At 37.7% G+C, this 25703-nt stretch overlaps 1 protein-coding gene across 8 annotated transcripts in view; it reads left to right on the top strand.

The window, feature by feature from the left end:
• NUBPL (NUBP iron-sulfur cluster assembly factor, mitochondrial) overlaps positions 1-25703 on the top strand; it is a 179804-nt gene that overhangs the window by 144319 nt on the left and 9782 nt on the right. For all 8 annotated transcript variants that reach the window (XM_058540761.1, XM_058540760.1, XM_058540763.1 and 5 more), the window contains 2 exons: positions 10727-10812; positions 23955-24075. In XM_058540761.1, coding sequence (XP_058396744.1) covers positions 10727-10812; positions 23955-24075 — 207 coding nt within the window. The remainder of the gene's footprint in view (positions 1-10726; positions 10813-23954; positions 24076-25703) is intronic.

Here is a 25703-nt window from a genome sequence, read left to right as displayed (position 1 = left end):
TTACTCCCTGGAGGGCTAAGGCTCTGTTTCATTCATCTTTGTATTTCTCACTGTGTCAAACTTAGTGCCTTCCTGTAACCACTCAGGGAATGTTGAATCAATGAATGTTTTATCGGTATGTCTGTATTATCTTCCCAACTAGGCTGTAAGCTGCTTGAATGCAAGAAGTTTTCCTATTCATAATAGTATTTCTTAGAGTACCTTGGGCAATGACTTATACAATTAATATTGATTGAATAAATGACAAAGCTAGTTGACTAGTTCTCACTGTTTATGTGAACAAATTTGCGCCTCCTTATCTTTCTTACCATTCTGCTAACTCATTCCTGTGACTTCTCCCACTCCAACTGCTTTTACCTAGGTGTATTTTCTATGTCTAATTTAAAGAAAGCATTTATTAAAAACATACATTTTAGGGGCCGGCCCGGTGGCGCAAGCGGTTGGGTGCGCGCGCTCCGCTTCGGCGGCCCGGGGTTCGCTGGTTCGGATCCCGGGCGCGCACCGACGCACTGCTTGGCAGGCCATGCTGTGGCGGCGTCCCATATAAAGTGGAGGAAGATGGGCACGGATGTTAGCCCAGGGCCGTCTTCCTCAGCAAAAAAAGAGGAGGCTTGGCGGATGTTAGCACAGGGCTGATCTCCTCACACACACACAAAAAAAACATACATTTTATTTTGCTCTCTTTTGGAGAGAAAAATACTTTCATTTCAGGGATTTATTTGTGCTCTCCTTTTTTCTGTATGATATAATATCCTTGTGGTCAGTGGATACCTTTTAGGATTAGCTTTGTTTTGGTGTCTGGGGTAATAGTGTGCATGTGGGCACTTGCTATTTGGTTACGTGCAGGCTCTGTATTAAATTACTAGCGAGAATCACTAGCATTGCTCCATTGTAAGATAATAATGAATTCTCTTATTTACTTGCAGGGCTATTTAGCAAAGTACTAACTACCTCTCTAACTCTTTTTCCTTACCTGTGGAATACCTGTCTAGCCCACAGAATTATGAGGATCAAATGAGATAATGAATGTAAAAGTTCCATCTAAATGTATGGTATTTTTAGAAACTACTTGAACACTTTAGAAGAGTTTTTTTGGGTGGTGGTGGTGGTGAAGTGTTGTGAATTAGAAAGAGCCTTTGTATCAACTTTTCATTTCTTCAAGCCATGTTGAGTATGAAATTAAATGTTTTATACTTAGAAAAAGACATCCTTTTGGAAAATTCATGGAGACAGACCTGTACAAGCAAAAAGATCCTCTTTATGAAGGCTAATTAGAAACTCTTCATATGTGTTCCATTTTGTTCCATGGGATGAATGACAAACTCATTATGAGAAGAAACTTTAAACAACAAAACAATCATCCTCTTATTTGTGTTAAAAGCGCTGTGTGGCAATAACAATGATAGATGTATTGACAGCAGTATTAGTGGCTAATGATTTAAATTTGAGCTTACATGGACTACTGAATCATTACATACTACAAATACCTATAGTTGTAGTAATTGCTAGAGGGAAAGGAGACAGGATAAGGATGGAAAATAACCAATTCTAATCTTTGGATTTGCTCTTGTCTTGTTGAACTTGCCAAGAGAAAAAGGCAGAGTTGTCAGTATTGGTTTTATTATTTTTCTTACTCCCTTTTTTATTTTTTTGTGATACAGTTTGTTGGGTTTTGGCTTGTGTTTTGTTTAGCTTGTAAATTAGTTGTTGCCGTATACTGAATTGGAAAACTTCCATGGTTGACTTTCGGGTTTTTTGTTAATGCATGGTGCTGAACTCTGGGGTATTATTGAGCACTTAACTGCTCTTCCATAATAGAAGAGGATTAATATTTCTTTAAGGAACATTATAAATTCCTTAAAAATTTTGAAAATGTATGCACCGTGCTGGTATTTGAATTCTAATAGATGTTACCTGAAATATTTTTCTTTCTTCCTTTGCTTCAGCTGAGGTTCTCTATATGATGATCTGAAGACTATCTTAATTTGATTTTAACTCTTGAAATTAAGTGAAGAGTTTATGTTTCACATAAAGTATGTGAAACATTTTCAAGAGATTAGAGAGTTTTAGTTAGTTATTTATATTAAGGTGCTATATTAGTCAGAGTCTTGGCAGGAAACAGATGACGTACCTTAAAAGGAATTAACAGAACAGAGTTTAATGAAGGGACTAGTTCAAAGGTATGGGCAGCATTAAGAAAACCAACAAGAGATGGTGAAGTATCCAGAGACTAGTGACAGTAGGAAGTTGTTACTGTCCCTCTGCCTGAAGGGACGAGGGAATGAACTGTGTCGGTGGAACCTGGCGACCACTGGAGCCATGGAAGAGGGGTTGCATGTTGGGAGCTGTGGCCACAGAGAAACACCGCTAAGGCCAGAACTCCTGCAAGGCAGGGAGGGGCGGTATGTGAGGTAGGTAATAATACTCCAGTCTCTTTCTTCTCCCACAATATCACCTCCTGTTGGTACCTCCTAGTGGCAGATCCCTATTAGAATCCCTATTGGTAAGGAAACTCAGGTCCTCAGAGGTCAGCTACTCCGGCACTGATTAGGACAGAGAGGGGTGGAGAATGAAGCAGAGGGGGGTGGGGAGTGGAGCGCAGCAAGTGGAAGGTAACCAGAACAGCTTCTCTTCTTCATGGTCATTATACTTGTGAATTAGTGGCTTGCAGTAGATGAAACACAATGCAGAGATTTCTGCCCTCTAAAAGTTTGCAAACTGATACAGATACCAGCAGTACAGTCAAATTAGTGAAAATCCATACTATCACAAGGCAAAATTGTCCTGTCATCAAATTTATGAACAAAATATTTATATTGTAGTTTATCAGTGATATAAATAGATTTTGTGTAGTGGGGAGTAATGGATGGAAGACTTTATTTTGATAGGATAGAGTTACAGAAAAAAGTTTCCCTTTATTAAGTAAAGATTAATGCAGAAATGAAACTTTGGGAAATTATTCTTATAATAGAAGGGACAAAGACTGAGCAGTTGAGAGCAGAGCCATCATGGTCACTTCCTTGTTCTCTCTCTTTTTCTTCCAGGGAAGGGCAGAAGTGGCACAGAAAACAGCCAGATAGTCCTAGTGTGGGCACTATTTTGATTTCTCTCTCCTACAGAGGGAGAAGCTACTGTATATGGCAAAGTAGTCAGCTAGATAATATGCTGAATATCCATGGGCTCAAGAGAAGCTGCACTAGGAGACTAGTATTATTACATTATGAAAATGAGGTGATGCCCTTTCTTCCTGTCTGGACCCTATAGGTAGAAGGAAACCAGAGGCCTTTCTCCTTTCATTCAAATGAGATGGGGTCGGAATTTTAAATTAAGTCATGTTAATGTTTCAGTCATTGTTTAAAGTGAACTGCATTTATTGCTTGTGAAAGGCACTGGGCCTGTAGTAACTGAACTCCTATTCACTCATCAAAGATTCTTGAGAAGAAGCTCTACAAGTCCGCACTAGTGTTTTCCCCTCCACCAGCAGTTTGCTTGATGTAATCAATGATCTCTTTTACAGTAACAGTCTTTGCCAATTTAGACAGTAGTTTTTATAATATGGAAACCTGTTGGGGTTTGGAGGGTCAGAAACTTATTGTTGCCATTGTTAAATAAGTGAATGACCATAGGCCATCACTTGAAATTATTTCCTTGATTAGCTGGTATTTACTCTTTCAAAGCAAAAGGAACATAGTGGTTTCACTTAGGTAAACTAAATAAAATCTTTTATTTTTTTTCAAATAACTATTTTTTCCCCTTCTTAATTGTTTTCAAATTTAAGAGTAATTCTATAAAGGCATCCAATACTGATCTTTTAGAAAACCATTGAAAACTCAAAGAAAAATACTTGGCTACTTTGGATTTTAGTGCCATGTTTCCCCTACAATTTTGTTATTTATAATGATCTCAAACTGTAAAGCTAGAAATATGCTTGTACGTTAAAGGTGGAAGACTTAGGTCATAGCTTTTCCTAGTATTCAGAGATATTAAGTCTTCATTTATGTTTTCAATTTGCAGAATGGAACTTCAAAGGAGACAGTCAATTTTGGACTTCTTCCAGGTGCACTGTGTTCCATGCAAATGTTGGGCAGAGTTATTATTAGTGGATATATGGCAAGAACCGCATGATATAGAAGAGAGTTCTTGTTTTATTCGTCAAATTATGAAAATTCTTTCCAAAATAAATTTGTTCTGTTCTTACACAAATTGTAGCCAAGGATTAAAGACTAGAAACTGTATTCCATGGTTTTATCTTTTAGGGCACACTTGATGTCTGAAACTTCAGTCCGTGTTAGATTGGGAATCAAATTATAAAACTAAATAGAATACTGTTGGTTAATGAACAACAGTGTTTTCAATCTAAATTTAGGAAGAAATAAACTTTTTAGGGTTCTTGTATTTGGGTCAACATATATTATAGGTAGAAGTTATAGTGTATCAGTTAACAGTTCAAAGAAATAGCCTGAGAATTAACAACTTCTGAACTATGACATGGGAAGACCTAGGATTTTGAAAGCTTTCCCAAATAATTCTTACACAGTAACATTCAGAATCATTTTGTCTAGACCAACTTATCTGATGTTTGAATTCCTTGATCATCTAGCCTGTGTTTGGAGGGGAAGCTTCTTAGGTAGTTCATTTCTGGGCACTTCCTTCAGGATATGCCTGACAGCTAAAATTGCTTAAGGTCTTAAAGTTCAATGAATAGTATAATGGTCAATGGGTAGTCAGATTCACATTAAAAATTACTTTTAAATCCATTAAACATTCATATGTAGAAAAAGTACAAGTCTCACAATCTATCATTTAAAAATTTTTGCACTTGGTCATAGATATTAGAAGTTTGATCAGAATCTGAAGTATAGCTCTGAGGAATGTCTTCATATCCTAAGTATGCCAGTATTTGGAAATGGAGCAAAGCTATTCCATTTAAAGTCTCAGTCTCTATTTCCTGAAATATACCTGGTTAAATAAAGTTAGGGTAATCAGGGAGTAGCAGTTCTCCTCTCGAGTTTATTAGAGAAAGACTGTGTATGAAAAGGAATATATTCCATTATTAAACAAATAGCCTTTACTGGTGGCTCCCTGCAGGCATGGGCAGGCTGAGCTATATGCGCATCTAACAGAATTTGAAATGCAAAATATCAAATCTGAGTCCAACATGAACAGACGGTCACAGAAGAGCAAAAGAGCTTTCTGAGTTGTAGGAACGTGTGTGTACAACAGGTAGGCTCCCCCAGGTGTTTGCTGATCAGCATAAAGATGGATTCAAGACTAAAAAAAAGCTAAAATTTTATCTTAACTTTACTGGAAACATCAGAATTGGGGGGAGGATGAGAATGAGAGAGAGAGAGCACAAAAGAGAGCCAGTGTGAGTGTGAGAGAGCTGTTTGGTTCCAGCCCAAGCTGTTTAAAATCTCTGAGACCTCACTTGTCCCTAGTGGTTCCTTAGTGAACACAGTCCAGATAGCCCTGGTGAATTTTTTGTTAACATTATTAAAGTGAGGTGATTGGAAGCCCATTACCTGTTGGCTCTGTTATTGAAGAGCCAGTCTTTGTCCCTAAACAGCAGACGTGCAACCAGATTCCTTTGACGAACTTGAATTCTTATTTAAAGTTTCAAAGTGCACACACTCTCTCTCTCACCAGTGACTTTGAAGTACTGTGATTTCCACTAATTATTGTGTTTTATAATTCTTTTTGGCAGCAATTGACTTAATTTCCTGTAACAAAATTCATTTCTAAAGTGAGCAAAATAATGATTGATCTTTAAATTAATAAAACATATCCCCTTTGTGACTATAGTCAATTCTCTATTCTGTTGGAATGGAGCACAGAGTCCAAAAAAGTGGTTCATGAAAGAATTATTTATATTTCCTATTGAAACACAGTCTTGGAGTACATTTGGGGTGAATTTACCTTTCTAATCATGTTTTACTTAGTCTGATACTAATATTAGTGGGCGTTCTTTGATCTTACAGCAAGTAATGTTTCTAATTCAGGAAGTTTGGGGGTTGACGAGGAGAAAGACAGGGGAGAACTAAAAAATAGCAAAGTCAGTCTACTTTGTGGTTAATAAACAGTTGTATATTTGGTATTATTTATGTTAAGCTAGCAGAAGTTGAATGATTATTTTCTTTTGCTGCAAGTACCTTTAAATAAATCAAGGAGAATCAGTAGCATTAAATATGAAAGCACTGTGAACATTAGGAATAGCAGTTAATTTGTTCTTTTAAGTCTTAGTTGACTTTACATTGATGTGCTCAAGAGTTGTAAGGTATAGAATTACTTGTCCTAGTATAATTACGAGCAGTTTTTGTTATACATATTTATTAGGTTCCAACACTGAAGTTCTCAGTCAAGCATAGAAACTAGATACAATTTATGTCCTGGAGACCTAGAATGGCATAGTTGAGTAGTTCCACATTGGTATAATTATGATCAGCCTAACATCTGGAACAGTCAGTTTTAAATGTTTAACTACTCTGAACTCTGATCCAAATCCGGATATGCAGTTATAAATAGATTTTCTTCTTAATACTCAAGAGAATTAGCAATTAAGACAATACTCTAAATGATTATTTTTTAGGATGTTTATATATTTTCCAGAATCTGCCAGACAATTAACCTTTTATAGTAATCTCAGCCAATAAAAAGCCTTTTAAAAAGATTGCAACTTGGGAAATAGCATTTGCACAATATTCTTTGTTTGGACTTAGACATTTACTCTAGAAAATGGATAGAAAATTCTCCAAGGGATTCTTGAGATAGGTGTTTTATGATACTATACCTCCAGAAGATGATTCCATTTATTGCCAACTAAACATTCGCTTTGTTGCTCCTGACATTCCTATGGTCAGTAGAGGGAGCACAAGTTTTCTAACAAACCCTCCATCACACAACTGCAGTGACATCATCAGTGATGGTATAAAGGGGAAAAATCTAGGCTAGTTCATATTGGTTCATGTTCCATGAATCCTGAGAAAAATTAAAGAGTGTTAAGTAGAAAGCCAAGAACCATAAAGATAAAATGTAATATCAGATTTGGAAACCATATTTTAAGTTGAGATATATTAACAAGAAAAAATGGACGTAATTCCTTTAAAATTAAAAAATCTGGGTTGTGATGCACAAATTGATTAATGGTTAAATTTAATTTTACTGGAGGTTTTGTTTGTTTGTTTTTTGTTTGCTTTATTTCCTTATCATAAACTAAAGATGACTGTAGGGCTGTCTGAAATGGTTACTTACATGTTGTGCTAAAATTGGGTACAACAAAAGAGGTAGTGATTTATGTGTGGGCCAGTTATGTTTTTGTATTCTTTACAAACAGCTAGAAATTTTTTGCTCAGAACAGTGTCCTAGAGACTTCCTGCATTGTGATTAAGGACTTAGTCATTAGTTAAGAACATATATTTTATTTTTTTATTTTTATTTTTTTTTATTGGTTTATAACATTGTAAAAATTTCAGGTGTACATCATTGTACTTCTATTTCTGCATAGAAGAACATATATTTAAAAAAAAATCTTACACCAAAAAATCTTTTATAAATGAAGCTGGTAGTTCCAATGGGATGTTTACATGTTTTGTGAGCATTTTATGGGACATGGAAGATGGTTGTTGTCCTTGTCAAAAAGTTATTTTTAATTGATGTGTGAATTGTGCTATTTAGATTACTGTACAAAGAAACTCAGATGGGATGGATGCTTATTTGTGATACTGTGTTAGGGTTAAATACAGACAAAACCAAGTCACTTAATCCGTCTCTTTAGGATCTTATGGCTATAAAAATAATGTCATTGAACATTTTTATAACACTTTTATGTTCGTTTTTTTTTTTTTTTAATGACACAGCTCTTTAAATTAAACAGGACCAATGGAAAGAGGTTTATTTTATAGAGAAGTTAATTGAGATGTGTTGAGATTTAGTGAGCTATTCAAGGTTAAATAGTACATTGTGATAGTCAACAAAACCAGAATCTAGAGCTCTTGACTCCTAGTTCAAGGAGTTGCCAACTAAGAGTTCATGCAGCAGTAGTCTAGGATAGATGATTTGAAAATATAGGAAAATTGTTTGAAACGCTGATCCTTTGTTAAGTGCCTATTTTGTGCAAGGCATTGTGTCATTAGTTTTGTTTGATTAAAAAAATGAGAAAAATCATAACTGTCCATGAAGCTATATTGTGTAGTAGTAATGCAAATTGTAGACAAAGGGTATTTAAAACAATAAAATGTTTATATCAGATGAAAGCTAAAGATACTTTTTAGGGCTAATGCAATAGAAAACCCGCTATATACTAGTATATAGTTTAGGAGAGAATTTGGAGGAAATAGCCAAGGGAGTTTTGTTGACATGTGAAGAGAATGGCTCTGAGATTGAGAGGCCATAATTGCAGAGGTAGCATTTCACATTCATTTAAATAGGGTTTACTTAGACAGTCAGGTTGAACAGGGGTGATTTTGGAACTATAGTTAAGAGGGAATGCAAAATCATATAATCAGAGAGCTAGCTGAGACCTTGGAGACTATCTAGTCCTTGCATTAATTTTATGGCTAAGGAAACTGAGACCCAGGGTGATTCTGAGTTATGTGCCCAAGGTTAGTCACATAGCTAGGTGGGGGCAAAATTGGAGTTAGATCCCTTCCAAATGCTAGGATATGAAAAAACAGTGAAATAGATTGATAATAGAATCTAGAAGGTGGCAAATTGTGGAAATATTTGGATGTGTAGAGTAGAGTTGAGTACAATTTTTGCAGAGATCTGATTTCCATCAATCTTTAAAAGAGGGGAAAGAGAACTGTTGACTAGTGTTTGGTTTCTTGGGCAGAGTACATCAAAATAGAGGGATATAGTAATCCATGGAACAGTTTGAAAAACGGGATGAACTGCCTGATGGCAAATATGAAAATCACCTTCCCAGCAACTTCTAAGACGTTTTATTAATAACAATAATAAGGATAATGATGATGATATTAACAATAACAGCTACCATTTATTGAATGTTTACCCTGGGTCCAGGCTTCATGTCAAGCATCTTGTGTACATTTAGTTCATTTAATTATTTCACCCTGTGACCTACGTATTATATACCGTTTTGTAGATGAAGAAACTGAATCTCAGATTACCCTAGTAGTAGGGCAGTCAGAGACTACCCTAGTCACACAGGTAGTTGGCTATGGAATAAAAATTTGAATTCTGATTCTGTTTGAATTCCAAAGGTAGTGTTTCTCAAACTTGAGTAATGAATAGACCCTCCTTCTAAAGGAAAAATAATCTACCCCATACCCCATGTAGACTTATTTTTACTATAAGACTACTTAACTAGGTGTAAACATAAATTCCTTAAGTTTATAGCTCTTAAATAATTTTTAAAAACGTTAAAAAGTTACAAATTAAATACAAGCAGAACTTACAAAATCAATAAAATCCAAATTAAAGACATTGATTTAATGTGAAGGATGAAGTTTTTTGCTGAAATGAAAATACGGATCACGAGATCAATTTGTGGCTAACTCTTGTGGCGCTGTTCTTTTCAGTTTGGCAGTCTGTGTTGCCTGTGCCGCCACATGCTTTGTGATAACTTGAGTATGCTGCTAATTTTCTGTATTCTGACTTCTTTAAAATATCCCTTGAGACAATACTCTGTAGTATCGTTTGACGTTTACTTGGTACAGTTGGTTGCTTATTGTTAATCCTACCTCTGTTTTCATTAGCTGTGATAAAGCACTGCCACTTGGTGCCAATTTGATAGTTTGGGGCTCTGCAAGCAATGTCATGGCAGTGTGTATTTAGTTATAAGATGATGGCCATCCAGGCGATCTAGAATATGTTTATGTTAATTATTTTTCAGGTTATCATCTAGAAGAAACCACAAAATTTAAGAAATTCACAGATTCTGCAAATCATAACCAGGCCTCTGGTGTTTCCACTTAAAGAAAAAATTGCACTGCACTTTCTCTCAAAACACTGTATCATAGAACCGTCTGGTTTCTGCAGGGTAATAGTGGAGACCAGGAAAGCTTTCACCTACTTTCAGTGCTGCCTTAGTTCAGGCCAACACTGTTTTGCATCTGAGTTTCTGTCACAGCCCCTAGTTTTACTGCCACCAAACTTTTCTCCACAGTGCCTTTCACACTAGTGAGTTTTCTATAATACCAACTTTCAGGACTCAGCTTAGGAATCACCTCTTTCTAAAAACTTTTCCCTATTGCTTTTCCTTATCTCCTGCTTTCTCCTCCCATCCATTCTCACCTTTGTCATCCTCTCCCCTAGATTGAATTAGTTCTCTTTCCTTTATTCCTCCTTTATAACTCCATAACACCCTAGGCACACCTCTGTTATAATGCTAGCACTTTATGTTGTAATCCTTAATTTTTTGGCCTCCCCAAGTAGACTGGTAGCTTCTTGAAAGTAAGGCCTGCCTTGTGCATCTCTAACTAGCACGTTGTCTGAATGGGAAGCAGGTTCTGATGGTAGGGCTGTGATCTTGAATCACTGGTCAGTAAGCTGTAATTTTAGAAGTGAGGAGCCAAAAATAGGCAAGAGCAAAGTAGGCATTTCCTCATCTTTCTCATTCATGTATGTAAAATTTATACAAATTACCTAAATAGTTAATGTAGTAGACCCTTTTAGCATGTAAGCAACGTTGTTTTGAAAGTAATTTTTCCATAAAGAATGAAATGATGGCTTCATTTTGCTGTTCTTTTTTCCTGTGTTCTTGTATTAGGTGCTGTGATTGTCTCCACACCCCAGGACATTGCACTGATGGATGCACACAAGGGTGCTGAGATGTTTCGAAAAGTCCACGTGCCTGTAAGCATTTACAGCTCCACTGTTGCAAAAATACGAGACACTTGTAACTGAGGAAGCAAGTCATTGAGAAATACAATCCAAATTTTAGTTTAGCTCTGGGCAGAAATCTTTAGAAGATGGTAAACTGTAAATGAGTTAAATAGGAGGCAGAAGGAAAAAAATCATCTTTTTCACCTGTTTTCCCACCGGTGATCTATTCAAGTGTATCTACCTAAATAACTTCCTAAACACTCTTGTTTTTTTTTTTTTTTTTTTGTCAGTGATAGCTGCAAGTATTTGAGAGAGGTAGTATTTGTTCAGAAAACTCATACCTGAAAGATGTTTTAGATTCTTCTTGATTAATACAACGTGTATACATGTTTGCACCTATATGCGTTTTTAAAGTAACCATAAAGATGAAGTAGGGTTTTCATATAAAGTGTCTAAGGATTTGCTATATAATATGGCAAAATAAAACAAATGAAAAATATAATAAAAATAAGACAAAGGACAGTTAAAATCGGATGGAGTCAGAAGTGAAGTCTGTAAACAAATTTCATGCCATTAAGAGACTTAAATACAAGCTAGAAGTATGCCATGAATTTTCTAGCAGCCACTGGGAAAGAAACATAGGACCGTTATAAAACTGTCCATTCCCACGAGGTTAAAAAAAGAGCTTGATGCTCAAGAGAAGCAGAACCGAGTCCAGGGAGGCATAAGTCTCCCCTAGGTTCTGAGAAGAAAGAAACCCTGTATATAATACACACACTCTCATCACCTTCTTTACCATAAATAGAGCATCCTTCCTCCTAGCGTGCCACAGCAGAAGCAAGGGGGCTTGTGGCAGAGGATGGTTTAGAACAAGAGTTTCAGTACGAAGCCACCACGATGCTTCCATCTATATGGCTCTCCAGTGGCCTTGCTTAATTCGGGGCTAGATTTTAGAGCCCAGAGCAGAGCTTTTTAGACTTTAGCCCATGGATTAGCTTCAGGGATCTCATGACTTTCTCTCCCTCATTCCACCCCGCCCCCAGTCCCCCATTCATATGTTCACTTTGCATTTGTTTTGATATGGAGAGAATTCAGAGCTTTCCTTAAATTCTTCAGTGAGACTGTGGCGTAGTATAAGATCCAATGATGTATTAGAATGAATGGACTCTCAGGGAAGCTTTCGTCAGTGTTTTTCTCTCAGGAGCTTCTGAAAAGTATAAAATATTGGAGTAGTGGAGTTGAGACACTCCTCTTAGATAGGTACCTCTTCTCCTTTGCCCATTAGTGCAGAGTGGTGTGCATTAACAAGCTGAGGAGCTCTGGATCAGAGCAACATTCTCTTAGGAAAACTGAGGAGCCTGATAAGGATGCGGCCTGTGTGCTTACCTTCCTGAGGCATTCTTATTAGCAGGGGTTAAATTGTGATCAGAAGGTGTTCGAGGGCCAGCTTTTATATGCGGATGATGAAATATCATGGTGTTCTATGTTGTGAATTTTAGCTTGGAAAACTTGTAAAGCAATGGTAACCAAATGGCCGCCTTAGACAGGTAACTGTCTCCATAAAGCACTTAGTTTGAGCAATGTGACTTCCTATTGTGCCCTCCAAGATAAGCTAGATACAAGTAGATATGCCTACCCAGATAACTAAATAAGGTTGCTTATATGGGATTTTAAAATATAAATCAGCAAGAAGTTAGAGACAGGGCTATCTACCAAAAATTATGAGAACAAGTAACCCATAATCCTTCTTTCTGGCAGAAATTAGATAACAGGGCTAATGATCTGTTACTGCCACTTCAAGGTCAGGATAATAGCCATTCTATCAGCATGTAAGTGAGTGCTTAACTTCTCATTCTGTAAGATGAGGGTGGAGGCATGTGTCCAGCTCATCAAAAGCATCATGAAATCCTTGAGGGAAAAGTTTTAAAAAGAGCAGAAGCCAGAACATTTTCTCATTTTTTCCCCCTGTAAATTATCATTTTGTACACCAAAGGACCATTTACACTGATGCTGTCATTTGGGGTGACTATGGCTGTGGGGCAGGTCCTACGTGCACTTTGTTAGTTAGGGGCCTAATGACTGTAGTTGCCAACTTCATCATCTGTAGCAACTTTCAGTCCTCATGTTATTGTCACTTACCTGCAGCACTTGACCCTTACTGCTCTGTAAGTAAAGCGGCGAACAATCTCATCACTGCTCTGACAGAGTTTTCTCTAACTCGAGGACAGAGAATCCTCATGGAACATAACAATGGGGAAGAGGGATGGTCACTAAGGCCAGGTTAGGCTGTTGTTAGATGGATGCCACTGAAGGATAAAAGTTGAGGATATCAGTGAGGAAGTATTGTGAGGAAGTAGTCCACGTGGAGGATCTTGGGCTGCATAAGGCTCATAGGACTAGTGCAGGATTAGTTGGGGAGTGAAAGAGCTGTTTGTGATGAGAAAGTTAATGTTGGAGTTTAAGTTTACAGAGTTGGAGCAGTTCTGGGTCATGACGAGGTCCAGGATGTGGTTGGTCCTGGGTGTGTGGGGCTGAAGTGGAGTGGAAATGAGTGTCATTGGAAATGCATAATCCCTCCACGTTTGCTTTTTTGGCATCATTCTGTATCTTTATTATAGCCTTCTTTTTTCACCCCTAACTTTTAATTATTTGCCCTCTAAACAGCAAAAACTTTAAAAGAAGGTAGCATATCTTAATCATCTCTTAAACATGCAGAACAAGATAGGTGCTTAGTAATCTTTGCAAGTGACTGAGTGAGAACTTTCCAGCAATGAGCTGTGTAAGCACTTGGATAACCACGGTGCAGCTGCATTGTAAAGGGAACCCTGGCTATGAGTGGGATGTGGATTTGATGACTTCTGAGATCCTCCTGGTGCTTAAGAGCCTTGAAATCTAAGTAATGGTAAAGCATTTGAAATCAGAAAGTGTTCCATAAATGCAAAGGAGAAGTGTTATGCTTTGTTTATACTACTTTATTTCATTTTTTTTCTGGTTTTTAGTCTTGCTGTCTGTTTTTTCCCCTTTTGAAATGCATTAGTTACCATGGAAACAATGACATCATTGGAATTCATTGGTATGGGCAGAGTTTAGTAATGTCTGCAAGAACATTTTGAAGTTAATTTAAATGATTGCTTAAACTCAGGGCTCAGATAGGGGAAGGAGAAGAAGAGGTGAACTATTAATTCTCTGTTCTCTGCCTGAAGTGATATCAGCTCTGCCAAATCCTTGATTATCTTAATATTGGTAGATAGACTATTTTTAAAAATAATAAAAAATTTTCAATCTTATGCATTTTTCACGGTGAGTACTTTATGTGTTGTGTCATCTCACCCGTTTCTGTTGCCTTCTTTTACGAGGGAGGCCCAGGCACTCCGTTTGGAGCCCTCCCCTCCTTGTGAACCTGGAGTCTCGGGGATCTCGCTGTCCAGCCCTTCCCTCTTATGCAGTCTCCTTCCCGGCTCCTGAGCAGTGTAGGAAAGCGTATTTCCTCTCTTGTTCCTTCTGTGCGTGAGAGATCGCTTAGTTAATTTTAATTCAATAAATAGTTGCCAGTTTATTCTACAAATACTTAGTTACTGATTTTGAGGGCCTTCTTGAAGCAAAGTACTGTGATAAGCTCCATTGGTGCTTTATAAAAAAAAGAGGATGAAGCCTTTTTGTTCAGGTCCCTTATCGTCCTGTAGACTAACTCCGTTATGGTGCAGGGGCCCTAAATTCTGAGGAACATGAGAACACTTTCTTCTCTGGGCTATCAAGAAGGACTTGCATGGAAAAGCCATGATGTTTTTTGTGTCCCTGTAATTTTGCGCTTGCCGGTCCCTTGCCTGATAAGCCATTGTCAGCTTGGGAACTCATATTTCTTTTTCAAATCCCTGCTCAGGCAATACTTCCTCTAGGAAGCTTTTCCCAAACTGCCAGAAAAGGTTAATAATTCTTTGAGCTATTTGAACATATATCTAGTTTGGCTCTTATCCCACTGCAGGTTTACCTATCAGTCTCCACAGAGGAACATGAGTTCCTGGAGGGCAAGAAGACATGCCTTAAATATCCTTAAAGGCTCAGTTACCTGGCCGATAGCGGGCAGATGATAAATACTTCTTATACTGACATTAGACCTGGGATACCATGCCATCCACAATCTGCTATCCCCTCATCCCCAGCTCGCTGGCTGCTCTGCCTTGCATTCTCCCTGCCATGGCCAAACTGGTCGTCTTCCACGGGTTCTCTCTTTGTGGTCCTCAGCATGCTGTTTCCCCACCTGAGAACGCTTTACCCTCATTTTTCACCTAGTAGCTCCTTTTTATCTTTCGGTACATAGATTAAATGACTCTTTCTCTGGGAGACTTGTCCTGACTCTGTTAACTAGGTGAGCTCTTTCTAGTGTGATCCAGTAACACTGTTTCCCCTTTGGTAACTGTTTCCACAGTGGTCAGTACTTTTACAATTATAGTACCATATTGTAAGCTCTAAGTGCAGGGACCACCTACCTCCCCCTGTGCCTAGAACATATAGCTGCTCACTAAATATATGCTGAATGAATGAGTGGAGTCAGAAATTCATAGGCATATCAGGGGACTGGGGGAGGGACAGAATTCAGTCTGAAAAGAGTCAGGAAATCACAAGTCGTGTTCAGGGTTGTTCAGTTTGTCTATAGTTGAAGTAATATGTTTGCGTATGTCTATGCTAGCCCCAGGTTTGGTAGAACTTTAGACACTGGGCTAAGGAATTTGGACTTTGTTCTTGAGATTTTTAAAGGAGTCCATAAAGAATACTGGGTAGGAATTAGACATAATTAGAATGGAGCTTTAAAAGTATTTAATCTGAGGGGCCGGCCCCATGGCTTAGTGGTTAAGTTTGGCGTGCTCCGCTTCAGCAGCCTGGGTTCACAGGTTTGGATCCCAGGTGCGGACCTACACCACTCGTCAGCTGGACTGTGGCGGCGACCTACATACAAAGTGGAGGAAGATTGGCACAGATGTTAGTTCAGGGTTAATCTTCCTCGGCAAAAAAAAAAAAAAGGTATTTAATCTGGTGGAAATGAATAGAAAGGGCAGGAGCCAGGAGAGTGGAAGCCATAAGGAAGGATTTGCAGTGGTCAGTTATTCACACTGCAGGTTGTGACCCACTAATGAGTTGTGACATCTCAGCGAGAGATGGTTACAGCGAGAGATATAACCAAAGGTTTTAAACAATATCAGGGTAAATTGCTTTTAGAAAGAGAAGGTGTTATTTCATAAAGATTTGGTCTCAGTTATAAACTCATATATGTGTGCATATTGTATTGATGTAATATATTTCTATTATAAAAAACAGTTTTAATAAGTTGGAAAAACACTGGTGTAGGTGATAGGGAGTAAGAGTCTGATCTAGAATTATGGCAATGACAATGGAAAGGGGAATAAATGGAACTGACACTTTGAAGGAAGAATTGACAAGCTTGGCAATTGATTACATAAGGTAGGGTGGTTAGGAAAAAAAGAGGCAGAAATCAAACAGATTTTGAGAGTTATGCTGCCATTAATAAATCTACCAGGAGTTAGTTTTTGCTCACATGACAGTGAACTAGAAATAAGAGGTTAGATTCTCAGTCACAAATCCCTGCCCTTATTCTCTATGAGGATTGTGATTTAAAGCTGTTTGGCAAGGAAGAGACTGGTGGAGAAAATGATTTGGTGTTGGCCTTTTTAGTACTATTCACGTCACATGATGTATACGACCGTCCCTTCTCACAGAACCAGATTTATTATTTATCTGTATATTTGTAGCCTCATATATACAGTTTTTTTAAGCACTTAGAGAGCTATATTCTTAACCTCTTTTATCATTGCAAATTAAATTACTTTAGAAGTTATGATTTTTTAAGCAATAAAGTACTGCTTACAGCACTTTAATTTTTTCATGTTAGTGAAGAGAGTGAGCTCAGGAGTCTGAATGCTAGAGTTCAAATCCCAGGGCTGTCACTTTGTAGCTGTGTGACTGAGCAAGTTACTTAATCTGTGCCTCCATTTTCTCATTCATGCTGTGGGAATTATAGTATTTCCCTCAGAGGGTCAAGGTGAGAAATAAATGAGATAATGCATGTGAAGCACTTAGTACAGTGTTTGGCATAATCTAAACATCCAATTAATGTCAATATAATGTCATATAATTAATGTTGCTTATTATAATTACTTTTATAATGTTATCATGAAACAGACAAATTTTTAATTCATAGGTATTTGGCCTAGGTATTTTGACTAGTCCCTTTATTTGCTAATAAGAATTATAACAAGAAATTTTTGAAAATTTAGATGAATAGTGTCTTTGAGATTTCCTTATTCCTTGAGTATTTTAGTTGAGCCTAAACTGTTCTCTTCGTATAGATTTATTAAGTTGCTAAAGTTATCTAGAGTCTAAAATTCTGCATTATTTAATGTAGGCTAATTACTGTCACAAACAGACCTCAAAATACATAATGATGGGCCGACCCGGTGATGTAGTGGTTAAGTTCATGGGCTCCGCTTTGGTGGCCCCGGGGTTCGCGGGTTCGGATCCTGGATGCAGACCTACACACTGCTCATCAAACCATGCTGTGGAGGCATCTTGCATACAAAATAGAGGAAGATTGGCACACATGTTAGCTCAGGGACAATCTTCCTCAAGCAAAAAGAGGAAGGTTGACAACAGATGTTATTAGCTCAGGGCCGATCTTCCTCACACACACGCACACACACACACACATTACATAATAATGCAAATACAATAGAAGTTTATTTTTTGCTCATGTAACAGTACTAGTAGATGAACAGATGAGCAAGGTGGCCTTCTTCCATGAAGTCATTTAGGCTGTTGGAGCCTCTGCCATTTTCAAATGTGACTTCTAAGGCCACCTTTGGGGCCATCCTCGTTTGAGCCAGCCAGAAGGGAAAGACAGCCGAGAGGCACGTCCATGGAGATTTTCATGGACCAGGCTCACATACTTCTGCTCACGTTCCACTAGAACTCAGTCACATGATCACACGTCATGTTTCTCAAGGAGTTGAGAAATGTAGGTTAGCTATCTGCCAAGGAAGATGGCACCATGGATTTTGGTGAATAGCTAGTTGTCTATGCTACAGTTGACCTGGCAACAAATACAGATTAAAGCTTAATGCTGGACTTAAATTTTTCTTTATAAATAATTATGAAAATTCTATAACTATTTCAGCCTTGCAAATAGTTATTTATTTTATGAAAGAGATAGAAATCTTTCTTTTCCTGTGGTTTGCTTTTCCTGCTGGTTAAAAACAAAAAACAAAGAAACAAAAAATCCTACTGTGGCCTGGAACTTTTTAATATTTATTTGTCAGGGTTAATGATTATATTGTCTTCTAAAAAAAATTAGATGGTCTTAGAAGCTAAAATAGATGATTCTTATCAGTGTTTTCTTTCCATTTTCCATTTTCATTACCAAAGACCCTACAGGTTGTTCTTAGTGATGAGGATCAGAATTGTGGTTTAGTATTTTTCTGGCAGAGTAACCATTTATGGCAGTATGTTATCCATTTGGACCAGGCGTGCCACACCTTCACCCTTGAATGCCTTCAAAACTCATATGTTTATGATATCCATCTTGGAGCTTTTTCAGCATCTAGTTTGTCTATTGGACCCCCAAACTCCTATTTTATTTAACACCTTGAGCCTACGTACCTCAAAAAACAGTTTAGAAATAGGTACTCTTCTGTGAAAATAGAGACAAGGGACACATTTATTCTCTCCTTTTCATCCTTGAGCATAGTTTTTCCTCTGTGATCATCAAGTAGTCTCACTTGATTCTCTGGGAAGTTTCACACCTTTGATGTATTTAAAGAGTCTTTCATTATTGGCTTTGGAGGCCTTGCAAGTACTGTTTGAGTTCTTTCTAGGAACACGTTTTAATTGGTTTGCACATGACATAGCACATGTCGTTTCCTTCTTCACAGTTGGGTAATTTTTCCATTTTTAGAAAAATGACTTTTCTTCAGTGAAGACTGGGTAACGTTCTGTGTCTTGGCCATGATTACATCTCAGAGGCCGAAGATACATGCTCATTTTTATCTTTTCCTAGGATCCCTCAGAAGTCCACATGACCTTTAAACTAGAATGCTGTTCTATATGACACATGTGAATTAAACTAATCTAACCCTCACCACAACCCTGTGAGGATCTAGATAACGTTATTTTCTCCATTTTGCAGATGAGGAAACTGTGGTACAGAAGATTAAATAACTCACATAAGGCTACCCATCTGTTTCGTAGGCATCTGGGCTCCTGTCCCAAGCAGTCTGCTTTCAGAGCCCACATTCTTAACTGCTGTTTGTGTGGATCATCCAGAGTTGAGGTTTAGTAATATGGACATCATGGAATATTACAGGGTGAGAGATTCCAGGGAACAAAATCTCCATTGAATTTTCTTACCTTGGAGTTCTGGTTGTCTAGGGGGCAAGTGAAGACAGGAAACTGGTGGATTGAAACATGGGAAGTTGAGGGGCCGTAGGGTCTGTTGACAGTCGAGAGAGCTATGACGAGGGTGTTGAGGGAAGGGGAGTTCCATGGGCAGGAGAAGGGAATCAAGTCTAAAGCCTGACTACAGCAGTGAGTGGTGAAGATAGTGTAAGTCAGCCTTCCCTTGTAACTGTGCTCTTAATTACTATGCTAAATCACCCACTAAACTGTTTTGACTCACCATTGTTTCAGGCCACCTAGTTCCATGAACAAAACCCTCTAGTCCAGTTACCTGTGATCTTGTTTGGTGACTTCCACATACAAACCAGTGACACAGCTGGTTTGAATTTTGGCTCTCTTATTTACTAACTGTGTGACCTTGAGCAAATAATTTAGCTTCAGTGTTTTGTGACCTATCTCATAGGTCATTGTGGCGGTTAAATGAGATTATATGTATAGTACTTTGCATAGACCTTAGCACGTAGTATGTAAAGGGTAGCTCTGAATGTTATTGTTATGCATTAACAATGGAGATTTTAGAGATCATTATAAACCCTCATTTTAGAATTCAAGGCATGAGAAGTTGAGTTGCACCTCATGGATCCACAGCTAGTTAGTTGGTCCCTGAGAGGAGCATGAATGCAGGTCTCCCCATTCGTTGTTCTTTCCATGCCAGACTACTTCTGAAAGAGAAAATAAGAACACCCATCTCACTTTTAAATATTATAATATATGTATACGTACGTCAGTAATTTACCAAAAACTGGTTCAAGGCTAATGGAGAGCTGAAAAGCGCTTATGAATCTAATCTATTTCAGTTATTATTATTCATTCTCCATTTAACAGTGAGTTTTTCCTCTTCATTTTTTCTTAAATCGTAGCTTTTAATCCTTGTGACAGGTTCCAGCCAGCAAGAATTTAACCTGATTGTAACCTTCAGAAATTGAATTATATAGTAGCCTGAAAATCTTGCTTGTTACTTACCTGAATCTGAGTTTAAAATGCCAAGAAGAAATTAAAATTGGGGCCTTTCGAGCCTGCTTAATTTAATACATTTAGACACAAAAATCCAATATTTCAGAGCAATGTTGATATTTTAGGAGAGTCAATTTTTAAAAAGTTAATAAAAGAAGTACCCTTCTGAGCCAATGATGGATTGGAATAATATGTAAAATAACATGTAAGAATAACATGTAGAAGGTTTGTGGTGGCTGATGTTAGGTCGGCATGTAGCATTTACTTTCTTCCTGTAAAACTAGCTGAGGTAAAAAGAAAAAAGGATCTTATACTTTGATGAGACATTAAAAAATGATTGAGCATGCTTACAGCTGCATCTCAGTGGTATTATGTAAATTAAGCTATGGCAAAGCGTCTGTTTTCTAATGTTTCTGCTAGCAAAGGATACACAAAATAGCTCTACAATAAACACGAACAGCTTAACAGCATATAAAGTATTTACACGATACAAGGCTTCTTCGGGGGGTGGAGGTGGGGAGTGGTCATGTGGACATGAATTCTTTTCTGTTTAAGAGAAGAATGTTTATGAACAAAATTGTAATAGGGATATTCTAATGTTCTTCCTTATTCTGTTAGCTGCCCCTGTTCAAAACTCACTGATTATAGAGGACTTCTCTTAAATGACCTAGGGCAGTGTTTTCTATTCTTTTTAATACTCAAGGCTCTCTTTTAAATTTTCTTCCAACTAGCCCCATGTTTTGAAAAAGTTATCTGCCACATCAGTTTGTTTCTCTCGTGCTACGTGTCCATTATGGTTTGGCTTCAACACTTGTCTGCGTTGCTCTTACTCTGGCACCCAGACTGATGGAGCAGCCACTTTCTGGAAGCTTGCTGGTCACAGGGACAGAGGAAAAGATAATGGGGAATTAGCCCTTAAAGCTTCTGCCTAGATGTGACACATGTCACTTCTCACATTTCGTTGTCCAAAAAAAGTTACATGTCCTCAATGTGCAGAGAAGAAAAATCCTAACCTTGTGCCCAGAAGGAGAACTGGAAATATTTCAGACAGCACTAAAAACCATTGCTGCTGAAATTACTGATTTCAGAGAACACAGCCCTGGATTTGTGTTTTTCTAAGAAAATAAACACACAGAGACAAGTCCTTTTAGTTTTTTCCATTCCATGTTGTTTTTAAAACCCTACAGTGCTAAAAAATGAGTCTACTACAAGTATAGGCATAGTGGTCTCTCTTGCTTAACACTGTTTGATGGCTTCTCTTTGCCCTCATCACATAACCTGGACACCTAACATGGCCACAAGCCTACCTTTCAAGCCTCGTCTCGTGCCACTCACGCCATACCTCCACCACACTGGCCTTTCAATTCCTTGAAGGAGACATGTGCTCCCTACTTCTGTCTTAAGTGTTTTTCTTCCTTTTCTCCTTGTTTTTACCTGCTTGTTGTTTAACTTTTAGGTCAAATATTTCTTCAAGGAAATCCTCTGTGACTCCCAGGCTAGAGAGAGTCTTGTCTGTTCTCCACTCTCATAATACTCTGTACTTTGTTTCCAGAGAAGCTGGTCCAGTTTTTAAGGATACTTTTGCACTCTTATTTGTTCAGTGTGCTTCTCCAGTTAGTGCACAAGCTCCGAGAGGGCAGCGTCAAGTCTGTTTTTCTCACCACTGTGAGCTGCTCCTTGTGTTTAGCTCAGTGACTGCGTATAATAGGAGCTCATTAAATACTGAGTTTGGTTGTGGTTTTACGTCTGTGACATTTCTTAGTCCATCTAGAGAATGTGTCTGAGACATCTATACAGTCTATAAAGAACAATTTGATAATAAGAAGTTAATCACGCAAACTGAACATACGCTCTTGCTTCATGCCTTTCTATGTCTTGGGGAGCCTTAAGAGATTCCAAGTAGGAATGCTTTTCCCATTCTCTCTGGATTGGGGTATACCCTCACCTCAATTTTCACATTATTTAAGCGTTTTTCCTTTTCCTGTTTCTTGAGTGATATTTTTTTGTTTAAGTTGAAAGCCCTATAGTCAGGGGATAGATCATGTTCAACGTAAATGGCAGTAAAACTACCCAAGCAATAAGTGTATTATACAGACATGGTAGATAAACAAATAAGCTGTGTGATATTCAGCTGGTTTTCTTCCAGCTTTCTGGGGATGGTACTGAATTACCAAAACACAGTGTGATTTATTTTTTGTGATATTTCACATCAGCAAAAGGGCATATATTAGACACTTGGAAAATGCTTAGCTGCAAATTTATGTCCCTCACTACTATTTGTCTTCATTTACGTGTGTTGTGGGAAACTTCAGTCTTTTCTGTTTCTCATTTCAGAAAGAATAACAAATTTGATCACCTTCTTGTCTATATGTTTCATTGTGGACTGTCAGAGCTATTCGTTTAAAATGCAAAATATTCCAATAGAGATATTTCCTATAGTGATCATCTTATTGGTGGAATTGATAGAGATAACTTAGGACGTTATCTCTAAGCCTCTGATAGTTGTGTTCCCCATTTTTATTCTAGAAGAGAACCACTGCTTCCCATCAATAAGAAGGTGGGATTAAAAGAAACATGAATAAGGATTACAGTTATGCGTCGCTTAATGGTGGGGATAACATTCTAAGAATGCATCATTAGGCTATTTCGTCTTTATGCAAATATCATAGAGTGTACTTACACAAACCTGGATGGTACACCTAGGCTATATGGTACTATCTCATGGAACTACCATCATTTATGCAATCCATCGTTGACTGAAATGTCGATATGTGGCATATGACTGTATATTTTCTGAGCCTGTCTATTTATTCAACAGATATTTACAAAGTATCTATTTTGTGTCAGAATTTGGGGAAACTGAGAAAGCGATGGACTCTTTTTATGAGACTTTAAATTTTTATTTCAAATGGTAACATTCTGATAAGAGCTGAGTTTCAGTCTTTTGCTAGCTGTGTCAGTTTTCTCGGCTGTAGAATGGGGTTGATAAAATACCCATCTCATCAAGGTCTTGTGAGGAGTAAATAAGATCGTGCACTTAAAGCACTTACCCCAGTGCCTGGCATATAACATGCCATCAGTATATGTTAGCTGTTATTTACTATGAGGCTTTTCCACAGTTAGCATGTTAACTATTTATTTTCCTATGTTTCTTCCAGCTTATTTTTTCCATATTGCCATCAGAGCTAAATTTCTAAAACATAAATATGATTGTGTAACACTACCTCTTTGATACCATCTTCTCAACTTTATAAACCTTTTATGGTTTTCTGTTGTCTCAAATCCATAGATGGCGTTTAGCACCTTACCGTCTGACCCTGATCTTCCGTACCAAACCGGCTTCTGCCTTGGCCCCCTCAAGGTTGCAGCCCAAATAGGCTGTGCACAGTTATATTTCGCTGTCTTGGCTTGTGCTCTTCCTTCTGCCTAGAATTCCTGCTGCAGGCCTCACCCGTCTTCTCACCCTCAGCCTGAAGAAACAGTTCTCTATAGGCAACTCAGAGATTCCTCTTATTCTTCCCAGACAGAATTTTTGATCCCTGTCATTTATATTTCTTTAGCATTGATCACATTATTAAAGTTAATTACGCGTCTTGCTCTCCCACTAGCTTGTGAGTTCTTTGAGAACAGAGACCATAGCTTGTTCATCATTGTATCACTAGGACCTAATAGATACTTGGTAAAAACTTGTTGAAATAATAGATGGATATTCAGTTTAATTTTGTTTTGATTTCAATGTGTTTTTATTATTCTAGGTTCTGGGCCTTGTCCAAAATATGAGTGTTTTCCAGTGTCCAAAATGTAAACACAAAACTCATATTTTTGGTGCTGATGGTGCAAGGAGACTAGCACGGACCCTTGATCTTGATGTTCTAGGTAAGATTGCAGGATATTCTTTTGCAGAGGAAATGCAGAAGAAGGGAAAGTGGGGGTAAGGCGTGGTGATGAAGAGTGTTTCAGAAAATGATGACTTGCTTCCCCGCTTTGTGTTTTAAATTAAGTTAGTATGGTGCAGTTCTGTGTGCTAACCTTTCTTTGGCTTTCTATAACACTTCATTAGTGGAGGACTTTTAAATAGGCGGTTTGTTCTGTCAATTTTGATAACCTGTGCTACAGATAAGAACTGCTTATAACTTGAATTTGAGGAGAGAGTTTTGTAGTCTGAGTACTGTGATTTGAAGCTCATATTTTAAATAATGGTCATCAGTTTGTTTGCTAAGCTGGGAACACCTCTTTCAGTATAAACAGATATATATGAAAATACCTGTTCACTATGTTGTAGCAACCTTTGGAAGTGTCAGTTCTTGTTACATATGAAAAAATGCCTTCCTGGGGCCAGCCGTGTGGCATAGCGGTTAAGTGCGTGCGCTCCGCTGCTGGCGGCCCGTGTTCGGATCTCCGGCGCACACCGACGCACCACTTGTCAGGCCATGCTGTGGCGGCGTCCCATATAAAGTGGAGGAAGATGAGCACAGATGTTAGCCCAGAGCCAATCTTCCTCAGCAAAAAGAGGAGGATTGGCATGGATGTTAGCTCAGGGCTGATCTTCCTCACACACACACAAAAAAAGCCTTCCAGATCAGTTCTGAATTTATCAGTCCTTCTGCTCTAGAAAGATAATATTTTCTGTTTTTTATAATCTTTTTATATGTGTTTACCATGCTTATAAAAAATGGCACCTGAAATTTACATTGTATATACTGTTCATGTTATTGAATTGAAGGATTAATTAGTGTTATGAGAAGAAGTAAAATCATGGTTAAGTGAGCAAAACACAGATTTTGGATAAAACATGGTTTTACAAAAAATCCACAAGCAACTTAATGGACTTTTTAGGAAATATATTTTGATATTCTACTTATGAATGAGTTTCTGTTCTGGGCAAAGGCAGATGTTAGTTGCTGAATAAGGGAGAGATAGAGTGAATTATTAGTTTTAGGTAGTTAACAATTAAGATCCCTTAGAGATCAAGGAATTTCAAAACATTCTTTATTATAATTAAGTTTCTAAAAGTTGATGTTAATGGTGTTATTGTTATTATGCATTTGTACTATAGCAGCCACCACAATACCAGGTGAATACTAATGATATATTTTGATACATTGCTATAATTATAGCCACTAATTATATTCTGCAACTGTTTTTCATTTAACTAACCTAGAAAGTTCAGTTTCCCAAATTTCCCAAGTCTGCGTAATAACATAACAGATTGACGTTCACTTATATAATAAAGTAAATGTGTAATTATAATGGCATTATTGAATTATGCTGACAATATTATAATTCCCTAATTTCCAAATGGGCGGTACAATTTTGTAAGTAAGTTATTTAGAATTTGAAACATATCTCCTAGAGAAACAATCTCACATATGGAAGTTAGATTTTAACCAACAGCTCACAAAATGTGTAGTTACCCTAAAAATGTATCAGAAACACTGATTACTGATCACAAAAACTGGATAGTGCTATAGACTACGGTATCTAACAGTGTTATGGGAACTCAG

This window comes from Diceros bicornis, chromosome 5, assembly GCF_020826845.1.
Source record: "Diceros bicornis minor isolate mBicDic1 chromosome 5, mDicBic1.mat.cur, whole genome shotgun sequence".
Lineage (NCBI taxonomy): Eukaryota > Metazoa > Chordata > Mammalia > Perissodactyla > Rhinocerotidae > Diceros > Diceros bicornis.
Note: the sequence above shows the minus strand (reverse complement) of the source record. Positions and strands in the feature narration are given on the sequence as shown.